Source organism: Chelonia mydas, chromosome 6 (genome assembly GCF_015237465.2).
Source record: "Chelonia mydas isolate rCheMyd1 chromosome 6, rCheMyd1.pri.v2, whole genome shotgun sequence".
Classification (NCBI taxonomy): domain Eukaryota; kingdom Metazoa; phylum Chordata; order Testudines; family Cheloniidae; genus Chelonia; species Chelonia mydas.
The window spans coordinates 114,183,467-114,202,478 of record NC_051246.2 but is presented as its reverse complement, the minus strand read 5'-3'; the positions used below and the strand labels follow the sequence as shown (position 1 = coordinate 114,202,478).

Here is a 19,012-nt window from a genome sequence, read left to right as displayed (position 1 = left end):
GAGTGCTGTATACAGTACACTTAAGAAAAGTCTACATCGTCAGTAAATCATGTTAGAGGTACCTTGACTATAGGCTGGGAAAAAAATATAAATGAAAGTAAATGTCTAAAGCAAATAAAAAATGAAGGAAAATATGAATATGCCTTTCCAAGACACCAGTTTGGGAACTCAAATTCTCCCTCTTAATGCTCCATATCAATTGTCTCATGTAGAAGGATTCTGTCATTCTAACATAAAAAAATTGACAAGATCTTTGGAAGAGACAAGCACTTAAAGTTGCTCTTGTAAGTGATGCAGTATTATAAAGAGTGTGTTGAACAGAACCCTGGAAAAAACATTTTGCATGAAAAAGGCTTCCTACCACACTAAAGAAAAATAGCAAATTAGAATGCTATGCAGCAGCCACTGTAAAAAGGATGTCTTTTTAATACCACAATATGATAAATTATCTTAAGTAGCACATTAATGTCAGAAATTGAGCATAATCTAACTTCTTTCCAGCGACAATATTAAATGGCTTTCAGACATCTTTCCCACTATTCTGACATTAAATTTAACAACACCCAGAGAGACCAGAAAAATGATTCCGTTAAAAGAATCATACTGCATAGGATCATTGCCTTTTAAGCAGGATTCAACTAAATGATTTGGACTCTGGTGTTTTCGGCAGATTCATGGGTAAGAGATATAATTTGCGACATAACATTTTTCAGTAGTGAGTGAAGTTCTGTTCAGAATACAGTATGCCATTTGCAATGGGATTTTTTGTGCCTGGGAGGGGTAGGTATTGCTTATTATATTAAACACAGGTCCCAAGGAAATCTTTCCATTATAACTTAAGAAAGTTTAAACTTTTCCTCCACCTGACATTATTAAAAATTCAAGCCACTTGTTAGCACCTATGGCATTGTATAAAATTTTACACTATAGGTACAGAAACAAATTGGGCCATCTATCTCTAAACAAAGGCTTAGATGTAAAATCAGGGATTTGCATTCTGGGGCAGATTTACATGCTCCAGATGAAACTCCGATGAACAGGGAAAATAGGTGGTTTTTGGAATGGAACAAAAGATACTCCTAAGACAATGTCTATGCTGCAGCTGAGGGCGTGCCCCCCAGACTGGGCAGACAGACGCATGCACTCTCTGCTCGACATAAGCACTTTAAAAATAGCAGGGTGGATGTTGCGGCACAGACAGCAGCACAGGCTCGCTGCCAGTGGGTTTTTGGGCTTGTACTCAGGCAGCTGGCCCACGTCACTGCCCGTGTCACAACGTCCACATGGCTATTAATAGGGGGCTAGGTTGAGCAGAGCTAGCACATGTCTGTGTATCTGGGCTGGTTTCCCCTTAGAGAACACTGGAAACAATGAAGAAGACAAAATAGAAATTAAAATGCTTTTTAAAGTATTTGAAATTTGCTTTAATAAATATATTTACAAGAAGTACTATATTCAATCCACATATAGCCCACATGTTGCCATCAGCCCATAGCAGAACTCCCACTCATGTGAATAGGAGCAATGCAGTTGGGCTGAAAGCAAATTTCAATCTTTAGGCCAAATTCTCAACAGCAGCCTCTCATTCTGCACCTAAACTGAGCTAACACAGCTTACTCAGCACTCTGGGCTTCTCCCCTAATTCTCCACACACACATGCTCACATAAGATCAGTGGGTTTTGCTGAGCTCCCAGGGTTTGGGGAACCTCTCCCCCTCTCCTGAAACTCCATCAAGCCAGCCAGCAAAAGGACCCAGCTGGGCCATGAATGATGGGACCAAGCAGTTAGATTCTACAATATAATGACAGTCACTAGAGAAAAACCTAAGGCAGACATTCAAGCTTTCATTAAGCAAATCACTTAAGCATGTGCTTAATTTAAGTCGCTGCTTAAGTCCCACTGACTGAAGCCCCAATTCAGGAAGCACCCCTATTCAGGGTTACACATAAACACAAGCTTAACCGTGAAGCCAATAAATGGGACTTAAGCACCTACTTAAAGATAAGTACATGCTTAAGCACTTTGCTGAATTGAGGTCTCAGCCACCAGGGATTTTCCATGCTAGGCATGACATAAAATATGGGTCAGTTTTGGAAATATACAATCAAACAAGGGTTTTAGAGTCCAGATGTTGAAATTAAATTATCTATTTTAAAAAATATTTAGCCATATTGGGATACAGTACATTTTGCTGTAGCAGTGATAAATATGTTGATAATACTGTAAACCACAACTACCTTTCCAGGACTCCTGCAACCCTCTACAGTTCTGAAGTTTAAAAAGCTAACCTTTCTCCTAGCTCAGTCACAGAGCTAAATTTCATCTGACAAGATCATTTAGAGATTCTGCCCCCCAAGTGTATGTAATTTTTGCAACTTGTAATATGTTTCTTTAGTTCTTTCTGTCCTTTATCAGAAGTATCTCGCAAGGAAAAGGATACTAAGCAAAAAATACAATGAATGACTGTCATTTAATTATTATGTGCTTGATTCACTAAAGAACATATGTTTAGATTGCATGCTGTTCATAAGACCAAACCAGCTGATTCATCTGAGTCTGCAGCAAAGAAGCAGATATGTTTTGTCATTATTAAAGTGTTTCTTCATAAATTATAGTCAACACCATTTCTTACACTGCAGCTCTCATGGTGACTGCTAACAGGGCATCACAGTAGCAACACCTTGACCTGTGGTCACGCCTGAACTCATTAGCTATAGCAAGGTCAGGCATGGTCCACAGTGGGATGACATACCTATAAAGAAAAACACAGGTGCTGCACAACTGATGTGGGCAAATCAGAATTAAAAATATTCTGGAATGGTGCTAGAGGAACCTATGTTGATGTGTTTTGGATGAGACATAAAACCAAAGCCCTGGCTACTTGAGGTCACTGAAGGGCAGGGATGGTTTGACCTGGACAAATTAGGTCATTACAATGGGTCAAATTCGTCCCTGGTTTAGCCACAGTGACTTCATCATGGATGATCTGCCCCATTTTCCTACCTTAAAATGTCCTCCTGTGGTTTCAAGTGGAGAAGCTAAAAATCACTTTGCCTCCTAAAAATCACTGGGTAATATCAGAAGTGCCAAATGGCAGCCATGTTCTGCCCTACAAGTAGCTGTAATTTTTATGCTAGTTGAATTAGCGTTCTATATTCACAGCAACATTTGCCTCTCCCCTTTGACCCACATATGCAGATTCCTACTGCACATTCTGAACACAGAACTCCCACTGAGGTCAGTGCTGAATAGGATTTGTCTATACCATTACACGACTTAATATCAAAGCATTGGAAAACGTGCTGTATGGCAGAATATTGCACTGGAACCTGGGGGCAGTCAGGGAACTAGATGAGCTCGTAGGTCTGTTTTCCATCTCTAATTTTTGTGGATCGATCTAAAATCAAAAGTTTTAGCCATGCTGTTTTCATTGAATCATGTAAATAAAGGGTCCAATCTTGAAAGCCCCTTCCACATAGAACTCCTATTAGCTTTCCATCAAAGACCACAATACAGATATTACAATTTAATATTACATTGCTAACATTCTGATCATAGTATTATAGGGCTTCTAATAGTGCTTTTTTTGTTTGTAAGGGAAACACAGGTTTTGCACATTACTTTCCCCAGTGAAAATTCACATTAGTCTGTTATATGACACTCCCCAGGGCAGAGAGTTGGCCTTTTCTGTACATGTCTGGCTTGTGTTTAAATTATCCAGCCTCAAATGCAAACATTTGGTTTTCAACTTACAGATGCATCTTATCCACCGTGGGTGGGATCTTGCAATGTATGGAGCACCTCCTGGAAGGTACTCAGCACCCTCAACAACCACTGAAGTTAAAGGAGTTAAAGGCAACTCAGTCAAGACTAAGCATATGAAACAAAATAGCACCAAATTAGGAGTGAGGAAGGAAAGTGCTGCTCTAGCAGCTGCCTAACCCAAGGTAGCCACATACACAGAACCACAGCCAGCAATGAGGCCAGGCACTCAGCTGACTCTGGAACCATCAAAGAAAGTAGGGAGCCTGCCACAAACACAGATGTTGGATGTTCCAGTAAGAAAAATACATGCCAGAGTCCAGCTTCTGCAAAGCATCAGTGAGTGAGCCATCTGGTATTATTCTCCAGACCGCAAGAAAAAGCAGAAGTCAGTGTTGAGCAGGAAGAGTATTAAGTACAATGATGGCAAGAGGAGACAGGATTCTTCAGTTACCAATGAAGTTAGAGGCATCTGCCAACTTTCGTTGTTTGTTAACTGCATTGATATTTAAAGTAAAATGAGGGAGAAACAAATGGTTATTTATTCCCATTGCCGTCACCATCACCAGAAAACTCTATCAGCCTGAGGCTGTATCTGCCCACAAAGAGCTAGCAGGTGAAAGGGGAAAATATAAAGGAAGAGTATTACAGCGCAATGGGATAAATGCCACCAAAGACTACTCGCTCGTTATCATTTTGATACGGAAGGGTGGAGATATAAACCTCAAGTGTTATAGCACATACTGGGCTGATTCTTTTCCTCTGCCCAGTGACTATTATCATTAAGTTAAATGAGGAATCCTTTATGCAGAATCATGATTTTTACAAGTAATTTTCCCAGTGAAGGACTGCTTTACAGCAACGCTTAACCCCTGCCCCAGGCTGAGCCCAAAGCCCCCTCCCACACTCCGAACCCCTCTGCCCTACCCACCCCCCAGCCCAGAGCCCGCACCCCGTCCCGCAGCCCAACCCCCTGCAAGTGAGTGAGAGTGGGGGAGAGCAAGCAATGGAGGGGGGATGGTGTGAGTGGGGCAGGGCCTCATGGAAGAGGCGGCATAGATCCTGGGTTGCACTTAAATTAAAAAAGTGATCTTGCGCGTAAAAAGGTTGGAGACCACTGGCTTAAAGGGATACGGCCAGATTAAAAATCAAGGGCCAGAGAGACTGGTATAATTGCCTTCTGCATGACCAAGGTTTCTAAACCCAGGCCTTCAACGCCACACCACGGGACCCTTCCATTCAGCTAAAGGTGTAACTCCATGAGTAGGTGGCTAGAGCAGAATGTTATCTTTTACAGTCTACAGTACCAGTGACTACAGGGGAATATGACACACTTCGCCAGTGTGTTACATACTTCCCTTGTTAGAAGAAGCCCAAGATCCTAAATATTAGAGCTCAGTCTAGTTCTATGCAGAATGGTCCAGCTTTCTAGCAGGATCTGCTGTTTTCTATCAGGGTTTTTCTCTTTGTTTAGTTGCCCCCTGCTCTGCTCCATTCTGCTTATGGACAGAAAAGTGATCTGTACAAGATTATCTTAGATGCAGGATTCCCCTGCCATTTTACTGATCTGGAATCCTGTATGTGATCATGAGTTATATTTGGATTATCTATTTGAGGATACTGGACAAAACAGAACTCCCCTCAGCAAAATGAGTGGTCCTAGTTAATTCTACCAGCTCCACCAAAAGGGATGGGAAGAAGGCAGGGCCATTGTCAGAGGTGGCCAGCTATGGAAGGGTGCACAGTCTGAAGCCCTTTAAGGTGCACAGAAATGGCTCCTGCAAGCATCTGCGAGCTCTAGGGACACCGTATTTTTATAAAACACAATATCTTGCAGAGCTCCCCCAAAGGCAACATAACTCTGCGCTATCCCTAACACAAGGATGTGGCTTAATGCAACAACTTAGCCCTAAGTCTGCAGGAGAAGAGGCAGACAGGGTAAATGGCATATGCTGCAAATGTTGCATGTAGAAACAGTCTCTTAAATTCTCCCTTCCCTCATCACTGACTCCCAGGTAAGAGGTACTAAACTACTTGCTAATTTATTGCATTCAAAAATTCATCTGCCAGCTTCTTATCAAATATATGAAAAAAAAATCGGGGCAGAAATCATATTCTCATTTGTAAATGTCCTCTTAAAAAACCTGTCTCATAGAATGGTAAAGCTACAGACATTTCACTTCCATTTAGCAAAAATACACTGGCAAAAACCTTTATCTCCTTTAACTCACTGATTTAACAGAATACAATACAACAGAGTGTCATTTAAAAGTACTTAGGCAGACAATTTATTTATGTTAATGTTGAGTTGTATGGTTACTTGAGGTGCATTTTTAACTCTCCTCTGCACGTTAGGTACTTTAGGTCCACCTTGAAATATTAATCTCTTGTAACCTATGTAAATAAGTATTCAGACACTGTAGCTTGTGCTTTTAACATGTCAGAAATATACATAAAACTGTAAATAATTGTCTTACGTTTTACCTGATTTTATTTAAGTAAAATTAGTGCAAAATTGACAATTTAGCACTTTTAAAAGATGCCAGATTTCCATGGCTGGAGGCGGAAGGCCTGTTTCTCCTCTCACTTATTCCTTTCGTTTCACTTTTATGAAGTTGACACTTGTCCACTGGAATCTGGACAGAGACCACCAACTCATTTTTATAGGCCACCCAGGAGTCTACTCACAGTCACATCTAAACAGATGTGCGAGACTCTGTATCCCAGCACCACTCCCCTGAGCCACCTAATCCCTGCCTCTATGCTTTAAAATGTATGGCTCCTTAAAATTAGGTAGGAAATTGCAAAGAGACTGAGATCTCGAATTACCTTTCCAATGCCAGGGTTGTCCTTGATTTTTGACACTGCTCTCAAAAGGCATGGCGGTGCTGGGGGAGAGCATAACTGCAGTATGCCACTAAAGTTGGTGGCATAGACAGAGAAGTCGTGAGAGCGTGGCAGGGGCGGATGGTACTTCTTTCTCTTCGAGGACAGGTTAAGCTTCTGTGCTGCTCTGTATAAAGTAATATCAAGAAAGGACAATGTTACTCTGAGCTCAATGCAATTTAGAGCAGTAAAACAGATGTTCATTGTCATCACTGCCTGTTTAACAAATCAAGTAATTTCATTCTAATCAGATTTCATAAGGACACACCATCAGGAGACTAATCGAAGGAAATATGGGCAGAAATATGGTTGGCAAGATATTCATTTAATTTCTCCCCCAACAGAGTTCCAATTATAGTCTTAACTTTTTTTCCCAACAGCTTGGCAGATGAGTCCAAGACTGCTGAAATCTCACTGACATCATAAAAACCTAAAATCATCCCCTTGTCACTAGCGGGACCAGATGGGCTTTGCTGGTGATAACATTTATGAAAGTGATGTTTTGTGTGCTAACAAGTTATCCGATACAGAAAAATGACATTCCAATAGACTGCAAATCAGATGAGTGCAAGTCTCTCTACCATTGGCTGCATTGAAAACTATTAGATAAAAGAGAATCCCTTCAAGACAGATTTTTTCCCCCTTAATTCCATTCTTCCTCATTAAAAGGAGAATCCGTTAAAGAGACATGCTTTAATGTGCCAAACAATGATCCTGCTTTTGAAATGCAGAATTTCAAAACACAAAAGATGAAGAAGGAAAACATTTAAAACGTACAATTAAAATTGTAACTCTGTTCTTTGTGAGTAAGAATGGGATTAGAATCAAGGTTTCTGCTAATCCTTAGTGATGGCACCAAGCAGGATATCAAGGAACCAAAATAAAACTTAGGCTCTGGAGTAAAACCCATATGTTCTAAAAATCAACCTGTGAACTTAACACAAGAGATACATTCATGTGCATGTTCCACATGCCTAGGGAGTGAAATCCTAGTTCCACTGAAGTCACTGGGAGTTCTGCCACTGACTTCAGTGGCACTAGGATTTTACCCATTCTGCTCACCAGTTTTCCAGTGTATCCACGGGCTGCAGATCTGAACACTTTTATACGAGTAAATCTCCCAACTTCACTGGCCAGATTTCCTGAATAAGGAGTGTGGGATCTGACCCAGAGACCATCAGTGGAGAGCACACAGAGACACATTCTGCAACAGTGCCAAGAGATGCTCAATTTAATGTCTGTACCCCTATTAAGATTAAAATAAGTAAAGATGCAATAAGTTATAGTTCTGACACCTTTGGGCCCAACCTTACAAATATTCCAACATTCCAGTTCTGAAGATGGATCATTCACTGGATTGGGCCCATTATACAAAAGCCTGTCACTCTAAATTCATTATTTCATGAGTATGAGGCTAGTATTAATCATTTTATTGTTAATAGTTGTGACAAAGTTCCTCCTCTGCCTTGGTGGGTCCTGCGCTTATTGGTCAACTCCTCTGGTATCAAGTAGGGAGTTGGGGGGATGGAGGGATGGGGGAATCCAGGCCCGCCCTCTACTCTGGGTTCCAGCCCAGGGCCCTGTAGATTGCAGCTGTCTACAGTGGCTCCTGTAACAGCTGCGTGACAGCAACAACTCCCTGGGCTACTTCCCCACGGCCTCCTCCCAACACCTTCTTTATTCTGACCACAGGACCTTCCTCCTGGTGTCTGATAATGCTTGTACTTCTCAGTCTTCCAGTAGTACACCTTCTCACTCTCCGCTTCTTGCGCCTCTTGCTCCCAGCTCCTCGCACGCACACCACAAACTGAAGTGAGCTCCTTTTTAAACCCAGGTGCCCTGATTAGCCTGCCTGTCTTGATTCTAGCAGCTTCTTGATTGGCTGCAGGTGTTCTAATCAGCCTGTCTGCCTTAATTGTTTCCAGAAAGTTCCTGATTGTTCTGGAACCTTCTCTGTTACCTTACCCAGGGAAAAGGGACCTACTTAACCTGGAGCTAATATATCTGCCTTCTATCACTCTCCTGTAGCCATCTGGCCCAACCCTGTCACATAATTTACACTTGTATCATACCTTTCATCCAAGGATCTCAAAGTACTTTACAAACATTAGGTCTGGCAACACACCTATTAAGCAATAATTATTATACTTGTACAAATGGAGAAACTGAAGCAGAGAGAGGTTATGAGACAGATTGTGTCAAAGGGGGTGGCACATAACTGCCCTGTCCCAGGATTATCTCTGGAATATGGCACAAACTTGCACAAAGTTATATAGCTAGTCAGAAGCAGAGCCAGGAATTGGCATGCAGATCTCCTAGCTCTAAACAATAGATTGTGTTCTCTGTACAGAGATCAGCACAATGACCAGTTGCATTTCTTCATAACATAAAAGCAGCAAACTCCAGGGAATCATAAATGCCAATGAACAATCTCTATACCCACTGGACTTTCTAAGCAGTGATAATGAACCCTTAAGTTTTCAGTAGCAGTGCAACCTGAGTTAGTTGCATAAATCCCATCATGGGAGTTATGACGCTAAAATCCCAGTCAATTCTGAAAATGCATATCTAAATTCTGAAGCAGGATTTGAGACAAACCAATTGCTCAGGAGCACAATAGTTGCAACTGTAAATTTAAAACTTAAAGGTGTCATAAATATATGGTTTTACTGTATAGCAAAGAGACTCAATCTGTTGGGTATGTCCACTGTGGTACCACACTTGGCATTACTTTCTATAGCCAAGCAGCAATCAGCTCTTGTAGTTATTTAATCATATTGCTGATTGATATGAAAGATAATGTTTATTTCCTTGTTTTCACACTATGATCCACTGCAGAAATTATAAAAACAGCTCTCGAGAATGTCTTCAAAGTACAATCAAGATATACATGAAGTCCTGATGAAATAATTATTGTTTCCATAAAGTCTGCTGCAGCAATCCCCTTGAGAACCATATGTGAAAGAGAACGGGATATAAAGAATGGATTTACACATCCCATGTTTATTCAGGCACCCAGATCAAGTGCCAATAGATAACTTAAGGTGCACAAAAAAGGCCAAGTTAGAAAAAAACAGGTCAGCTGTACTGAGGTGCGATATCTCCCAAAAGAGCCAGCTTATAGAAGGCTGTCCATTTAAAAAGGCAAGTGAAAGACAACACCACTGGGCCTAACCTTTTAAGTTATCATATGGAGAAAGAACAAATTTCAGACTGTTCCCTTGTATAGTACACACACTGTGCATCTCCACCCTTTGTGTAATCTAAACAGGCACAGTGCCATACGTTAGATCAAGCAATTAAGTGTTTTAGTACTGATATATTCTCTTCCTAAGAATTTGGAATATAATACTTATTTGGCACAGGGACTGCATGTCCACATAGGGAGTCAGAAAACAAGAAAAGGAGAGGAAGTGGAATAGCTGTCCTAGAGAATAATCAGCATTATAACAAGGACCAGGGCACTTGCAGTACTAGATATTTTTATGAGGCTTATGTTTATAGAGCATCTTTTCTACCCAAAAAGCATCCTGAAGTGCTTGTGTACTATAAAAAAAGTTTAGTGGGTTACACCTGCACACACATTTATGCCCAATGCAGCCACTTATGGGATGGAACCATCACAGACATTCTGCAGCAGTCACATCAGTGTTTTCAGAAGATGAAAGTAATGGATCCAGCTAAAAAGGCATGAGGGATTTAGATAAGTGAAATGTAATTATCGGCGTTTGGAATTTGGATAAGAGAGTGAGCTTTTCCTTATCCTTAGCTCTTGCAACGAGTGCCATCAGTCCATTAAAGAGCACAAGTGGTCAGAATCTTAGTAATTTATATCTCAGTCCAAAGCCAGCAGTGCAGTACACTTAATACCATACTTGGACTTCAACAACAAACCTGAGGGGAGCAGTGCCACGTACTGAGTCCCCAACATCACTTCTTGCAGCACCAGCATTCTGCTTAGTGGTCCCCCATCCAAATCCTAACTAGTCCAAAACACAGCCCACAAATGGTATGGCTGTAGGCCTGGATAAATAGCAAAACCCCATCAGACTTCACCAACACTTCTTCTTGAGGAAAATTCATAACAGCGTATATATTCATAAGAAACTACTTTTGAAATGTTTAAAAATGCTGGATTTTCCATAACTTGTACCCAACAGACCAGTACTGAACATCTGGCTTAAAGTTTCAGCCAAACCCTAGCCCAGCATTCCTTTTTGCAGGTCTAATTTGTGCCCACAAAATTGCTACTGCAAAAGGGAAAATTTAGCTTTTGAAAATTCTGTCCTTTTGTATCTTGGAAGGCAGCACAGTCGAATGGTTAAAACAGAGGGGCAGGCATTAGGAGAGCTGAATTCTGTTCTCAGTTCTACCACCACATTGTTGGGTGACCTTTGGTGACCCACTGAGCCTCTCTGAACCTCAATTTACCAACCTACAAAATGGGGCTAACAATACGATCCTTCTTTATACAGCACTTTGAGATCTATGGAGAAAATCATTACGTAAAAGTTAAGTATTATGATCATCTACCTATGATGGTTTTCCAAGCATTGAGGAGCTTTACTACAAACACATACTCTCACACTTCCCTCTCCCACCCCAGCCTTTTCCTTTTCCTTTTCCCCATCTAACTTATGTTGTTTATCTAATCCTCTATCAAAAATCCTTGCAATGGAACTAAGCCTTGGACCCCGCACGCTCATGCCTCTCTCCCTTTCCAATTAAAGCTACTGAGACACTGGTGTATATTATTTTTCCTTCTAGCTGTGAGATCTACTGGCTGCATTTTGCTTAACTCTTTTCATCTTTAATAGAAGTTGTCTTTTAAGACACTCTGGAGAGTTCTTTCCTCATAGCTATGTGTCATGGAAGAAAATAAAACTAATATATGGCACATGAAGGAGCACTCAAATATCAGTGACAAGGGACAGTCTCTAACCTACTCCTTCCTCCACACAATTTACAGAATATAAGGTTTTCCGCTGTGCATGGATGAGGCAACAAGGCAAAGGATGAGAAGATCAATTAGGTAATGTTTAGCACAAAGGGAGCAAGGCTGTAGAATAAACGCAGCTACAAACCCTACCCACTAAAAGAAATACACATTTTTAGACGTTAATGTGACATTTCAGACATTTAATTGTACAGTAAAGGCTCTATACCAGGGATCAGCAACCTTTGGCACATGGGCCGTCAGGGAAATCCGCTGGCAGGCCAGGATGGTTTGTTTAGCTGCAACTTCTGCAGGTTCGGCCGATCGCAGATCCCACTGGCCGCGGTTCGCCGTTCTAGGCCAATGGGGACTGCGGGAAGCAGCAGACAGCACATCCGTCGGCCCGCGCTGCTTCCCACAGCCCCCATTGGCCTGGAATGGCGAACCGCGGCCAGTGGGAGCTGCGATCAACTGAACCCGCAGACGCTGCAGGTAAACAAATCATCCAAGCCTGCCCACAGATTTCCCTGACAGACCGCGTGCCAAAGGTTGCCGATCCCTGCTCTATACTGATTCTTAAAGCTTAAGTTCACTAGACAAGCTATGGACATTATAGCTGTGAGAGTAAGTGCCATAATTGCACTCCCTTGTAATGCATATCTATACCATAAAAAAAAAAAAAGGTAGAATAGAGGCTTTATTAAAACTATGTGCATATGTAATGCCTTTCATCAGAAGATTCCAAAGCATTTTACAAACATTTCCTCACAGCAGTATTCTTAAACTTACCATTTTATACATTATGTAGATGGATTAATTGAGGTATAGACAGTTTAAGTGACATGCCCATGGAAACAGAGCAAACCGCCGGCAGTCAGGAATAGAACCCATGAGTCTTGATTCTAGCTCTTAAGCCACACTGCCAAAAATAAACTACAGGAGATACATTTCAGTACCAAAAAGAAAAGGAGGACTTGTGGCACCTTAGAGACTAACCAATTTATTTGAGCATAAGCTTTCGTGAGCTACAGCTCACTTCATCGGATGCATACTGTGGAAAGTGTAGAAGATCTTTTTATATACACACAAAGCATGAAAAAATACCTCCTCCCACCCCACTCTCCTGCTGGTAATAGCTTATAAAGGAAGATGATGTCTGTCTGTATCTGTACAAGTTTTTTCATGCAGTTGATAGATTTCCACTCCATACGGCTAAATGCAGACTAACACGGCTGTTACTCTGAAACATTTCAGTACCAGTAATTACTTATATTTTTAACAGAGCTTTAGCACTCTGTTTTCAAATCTATATTATTTATCCATATCTCTCAGAGATCATTTTTGTTTATTATTTGCATAGCAGTGGTTCCTGGAGGCTTCAATGGGGATCAAGGGTAGGGAGGAGCTGGAGCCATAAAATTTCAGTCCATATACTAAACATCCTTCATTTTGAAGTGTTCACATGCAGTGTTTCAGTTTGGCCCATTACAGATATTTATAGAGAAATTTTTAATCTGGATTCTGAAACCCCCTCAATCCCCCCCATAAAAAAAAGGTTTTGGAGTTTTGGATCTGGGTTACTTTTTACCATTTCTACTCTCTATTCAAAAACCATACTCATTTGTTCTTCCCCAATTCCCATCTAACAATGCCAGAACAAATTTAGCAATTACTACTGTGTTGTTTAACAGCTATTCTTTTACCTGCTTTCCACTGCAAAGCAACTTGAAAGGAAGCACCAGGAAAAGTCACAGAGCCCGTCTTTGTATCTGCAGTTCCAGTTATTGTTTCCTTAATTACTCGTCAATACTGACAATAAATAGACGGATGTCCTTACAATACACCCTCTAGCAGTCTATCCTGAGCCTTCCGCAGCAAACAGATAAACTTTGTTGGCATTATTACTAATATTATTGCTATTCGTATTTGATCTGTGCTTCTAAAATTGGAAATGTAGCACAGAAAACTTGCTAAAAAAAAAAAAATCCCAAACAACATTGGCCTGGTCTTCCTAGAATAACTTTAACAAAACTCGGAGAATGTCTACAAGTTAAATGAAAGATTTGCAATCCCAGACATCCATAAGAACATAAGAGTGGCCATACTGGGTCAGACCTATGGTCCATCTAGCCCACTATCCTGTCTTCTGACAGTGGCCAATGCCAGACGCTTCAGAGGAAATCAACAGAGCAAGGCAATCGTCAAGTGATCCACCCCCGTCACCCAGTCCCAGCATCTGGCAGTCAGAGGCTTAGAGACACCCACAGTATGGGGTTGCAGCCCTGGCCATTTTGGCTAATAGCCATTGACGAATTTATCAAATTCCATGAATTTATCTAAATTCTTTTTCTGAACCCAATTATACTTTTGGCCTTCACAACATTCTCTGGCAACTAGTTCCAAAGATTGACTGTGAGTTATGTGAAAAGTACCTCCTTTTGTTTGTTTTAAACCCGCTGCCTATCAATTTCATTGGGTAACTCCTTGTTCTTGTCTTACGTGAAGGGGTTAAAAAACACTTCCTTATTCACTTTCTTCTCACCCTTTATGATTGTATAGACCTCTCTCATATCCCCCATTATTGGCTCTTTTCTAAGATGAACGGTCTCAGTCTTTTTTAATCTCTCCTCATATAGAAGCCGTTCCATACTCTAATCATTTTTGTTGCCCTTCTGTGTACCTCTTCTAGTTTTAAAATATCTTTTTGAGAAGGGGTGACCAGAATTGCATGCAGTATTCAAGGTGTGGGCGTACTATGTGTAGAGATTATTTATGAAAGATTGATTTGGAGACGCTCCCTCATAAGGACAGGTTTCAGAGTAACAGCCGTGTTAGTCTGTATTCGTAAAAAGAAAAGGAGGACTTGTGGCACCTTAGAGACTAACCAGTTTATTTGAGCATGAGCTTTCGTGAGCTACAGCTCACTTCATCGGATGCATAGCATATCGTGGAAACTGCAGAAGGCATTATATACACACAGAGACCATGAAACAAAACTTCCTCCCACCCCACTCTCCTGCTGGTAACAGCTTATCTAAAGTGATCATCAAGTAGGGCCATTTCCAGCACAAATCCAGGTTTTCTCACCCTTCCCCCCCCCCCCCCCACACACACATACAAACTCACTCTCCTGCTGGTAATAGCCCATCCCTCTTTGAAACCTCTCTTTATAATGCGCATGATAATCAAGGTGGGTCATTTCCAGCACTAATCCAGGTTTTCTCACCCCCTCCCACACCCCCCCCTCCAAAAACCACACACACAAACTCACTCTCCTGCTGGCAATAGCTCATCCACACTGACCACTCTCCTTACAATGTGCACAGCAATCAAGGTGGGCCATTTCCAGCATAAATCCAAGTTTAACCAGAACGTCTTGGGGGGGGTTTGTAGGAAAAAAACAAGGGGAGATAGGCTACCTTGCATAATGACTTAGCCACTCCCAGTCTCTATTCAAGCCCAAATTAATAGTATCCAATTTGCAAATGAATTCCAATTCAGCAGTTTCTCGCTGGAGTCTGGATTTGAAGTTTTTTTGCTTTAAGATAGCAACCCTCATGTCTGTGATTGCGTGACCAGAGAGATTGAAGTGTTCTCCGACTGGTTTATGAATGTTATAATTCTTAACATCTCATTTGTGTCCATTTATTCTTTTACGTAGAGACTGTCCAGTTTGACCAATGTACATGGCAGAGGGGCATTGCTGGCACATGATGGCATATATCACATTGGTGGATGTGCAGGTGAACGAGCCTCTGATAGTGTGGCTGATGTTGTTAGGCCCTGTGATGGTGTCCCCTGAATAGATATGTGGGCACAGTTGGCAACGGGCTTTGTTGCAAGGATAGGTTCCTGGGTTAGTGGTTCTGTTGTGTGGTATGTGGTTGTTGGTGAGTATTCGCTTCAGGTTGGGGGGCTGTCTGTAGGCAAGGACTGGCCTTTCTCCCAAGATTTGTGAGAGTGTTGGGTCATCCTTCAGGATAGGTTGTAGATCCTTAATAATGCGTTGGAGGGGTTTTAGTTGGGGGCTGAAGGTGACGGCTAGTGGCGTTCTGTTATTTTCTTTGTTAGGCCTGTCCTGTAGTAGGTGACTTCTGGGAACTCTTCTGGCTCTATCAATCTGTTTCTTCACTTCCGCAGGTGGGTACTGTAGTTGTAAGAATGCTTGATAGAGATCTTGTAGGTGTTTGTCTCTGTCTGAGGGGTTGGAGCAAATGCGGTTGTATCGCAGAGCTTGGCTGTAGACGATGGATCGTGTGGTGTGGTCAGGGTGAAAGCTGGAGGCATGTAGGTAGGAATAGCGATCAGTAGGTTTCCGGTATAGGGTGGTGTTGATGTGACCATCGTTTATTAGCACTGTAGTGTCCAGGAAGTGGATCTCTTGTGTGGACTGGACCAGGCTGAGGTTGATGGTGGGATGGAAATTGTTGAAATCATGGTGGAATTCCTCAAGGGCTTCTTTTCCATGGGTCCAGATGATGAAGATGTCATCAATACAGCGAATTCATTTGCAAATTGGATACTATTAATTTGGGCTTGAATAGAGACTGGGAGTGGCTAAGTCATTATGCAAGGTAGCCTATCTCCCCTTGTTTTTTTCCTACAAACCCCCCCCCCCCCCCCAAGACGTTCTGGTTAAACTTGGATTTATGCTGGAAATGGCCCACCTTGATTGCTGTGCACATTGTAAGGAGAGTGGTCAGTGTGGATGAGCTATTGCCAGCAGGAGAGTGAGTTTGTGTGTGTGGTTTTTGGAGGGGGGTGTGGGGGGGGGGTGAGAAAACCTGGATTAGTGCTGGAAATGACCCACCTTGATTATCATGCGCATTATAAAGAGAGGTTTCAAAGAGGGATGGGCTATTACCAGCAGGAGAGTGAGTTTGTATGTGTGCGGGGGGGGGGGGGGAAGGGTGAGAAAACCTGGATTTGTGCTGGAAATGGCCCTACTTGATGATCACTTTAGATAAGCTGTTACCAGCAGGAGAGTGGGGTGGGAGGAAGTTTTGTTTCATGGTCTCTGTGTGTATATAATGTCTTCTGCAGTTTCCACGATATGCTATGCATCCGATGAAGTGAGCTGTAGCTCACGAAAGCTCATGCTCAAATAAACTGGTTAGTCTCTAAGGTGCCACAAGTACTCCTTCCCTCATAAGGGACTGTGTTCTGAGTTTGGGAATTTGGAGATGTGCCCTGGAGGCGAGGGTTGGGAACACCACATGGCTGTGTGCAGCAGTTCACAAGAGATGCTCTCCAGTTTGTTTTATTAACATTTGATTCCTTTCTCATTCACTGGTTTGTTATTTAATGAACCCTAAGATCGTTACATGGCATCAGAAGTGCTGAATGAGAAGGAAACTGCAGTCATTTTGAAGTTAATTCCTGTGTTTGCAACTGAAAGCAGAGACAAAGGGAGGTACCAGAGAAGCACATGGAGCACCAGGCACAGAGATTTTTGCATGTATTTGGGAGCACAATAGTAGCTTGACTAGTTTACAAAGGGGGAAAAGCCAAAAATGGATGTGTTGCAACCTCCTTCCAGTCTGCAACTGTCAAGCAACATTGCAGAGAACTGGAAAAAATTCAGAGATTTGAACTGTATTTAGCAGTCATGAGGCAGAGGAGAAAAATGATAAAGTGAAAACATCAATCTTTTTGCATGTTGTTGGGGAGGAAGCATTGGATATTTACAACTTTCAGTTTGAAGAAGGTGAAAGCATGAAGTTAAGTAAAATGCTGACTAAATTTGAGACTGCCAAAAAGGAATGAAACCTTTGAGACATACATTTTTTACATGCATGCAAAAAACTTATGACACCACAGAGCAGTGTGTCACAGAATTAAGGAAACTCTGTAAAACCTGTGATTTTGATGAGCTGGCAGAGTCTCTGGTCAGAGATAGAATCATTTGTGGCATTAAAGACAACATGTTAAGAGAGAGACTGCTCAGTGAAGAAGACTTAACTTTAGAAAAAGCTCCTCAAATATGCAGGGCAGCAGAAACTGTGAAAGCACAAGCCAAAGAGCTGAATTCACCAGAAGGGGTTATCAGTGTACTAACTTCAAAAGAATATAGCCAGAATAGGTCAAACCAAAGAGTAGAACCACTCGCTATGAAAACCACTGCTGGGGGAAGACTGAGTACAGACGGTCATGTGGAAGGTGTGGGTCATAGCCTGGCCCCAAACAGTATGTTGGCTTTGGGAAACTGTCATAAATGTGGGAAAAATAATCATTATGCAAAAGACTGCAGATCCCAAATGCAGAAAAATCAAGTGTATTCAGTAAAGACAATCTGGTTGAGGAGTTTTTCATAGACTTACTGGGCTCTAGCAAGCCTGACGAGAGGAACTGGATATGCCTGTAACAGTGAATGGAACAATTATTCTACTGAAATTGGACACAGGAGCTCAGGTTAATATTCTGTCTGAACAAGATTATGAGAGACTGAAAATAACACCAAAAATGGGACCAAAAGAAATAGAAGTAACTGGTTATTCTGGAACAAATATGCCAGTGAAGGGAAGGTGTGTCGTTAGCATCAACCATAAAGACACCATGTATAGGCTCCCTTTCATTGTAGTGCCAAGGGGTGACACCAAATTTAGGCCTGGACACATGTGAGAAACTCAATCTGGTAAAATGCGTGCTCTCACTACAAGATCACACTGAACTTTGCTATGAGGCACTCTTTTCAGGAATATCATTACCTGTTTCAAGATTTGGGTTGCTTGCAAGGTGAACATACAATCTGGCAGGTGCCTTCAGTTATCTATCCATTTAGAAAGGTGCCATTTGCACTCCATGATAAACTCAAGGCTGAGCTTGCAAGCATGGAAGCAATGCAAGTAATACAAAAAATTGAGGAGCCAACTGAATGGGTGAGCTCCCTCGTCACTGTGGAGAAAGGTAATGGCCAGCTGCTACACATATGCTTAGATCCCCAAGACTTCAACAAGGCTATAAAAAGGGAACATTTCAAACTACCAAGCAGAGAAGAGATTATGGCTCAATTTTCCAATGCTCAGTATGTCAATACATTGGATGCGTCCCCACACTTTTGGCACTTTTGACAATTAACTGAAGAAAGTTCAAAACTTATGCACATTTGTAAGATACAGCTCCTCACGCTTCCCCTTCGGCATAGCTTCAGCACCAGAAATGTACCACAAAACCAGACATATGATTTATGGATATATTAATGACATCATCGTCTGGGGGCTCAACGAAAGAGGAACATGATCGTAGAATTTGGAAAGTCCTGGATGCAACTAGAGCTGCAAACCTCAAACTAAATAGGGAGAAGTGTGTTTTAGGGGTTACAGCACTGACTTTTGTTGTGGATATTATTTCCAGCAAAGATGTAAAAACTGATAAGATGAAGATTTCAGCCATTGAAATGATGCCACATCCCCAGTCAAAGAAAGTTG

The 19,012-nt window shown here is 41.7% G+C and overlaps 1 protein-coding gene across 3 annotated transcripts in view; it reads right to left on the bottom strand.

The window, feature by feature from the left end:
* The window catches only part of KIF26A (kinesin family member 26A), a 134,653-nt gene that overhangs the window by 27,955 nt on the left and 87,686 nt on the right, over positions 1 to 19,012 (bottom strand). For all 3 annotated transcript variants that reach the window (XM_037901051.2, XM_043549466.1, XM_043549467.1), the window contains one exon: positions 6,593 to 6,776. In XM_037901051.2, the coding sequence (XP_037756979.1) occupies positions 6,593 to 6,776 (184 nt within the window). The remainder of the gene's footprint in view (positions 1 to 6,592; positions 6,777 to 19,012) is intronic.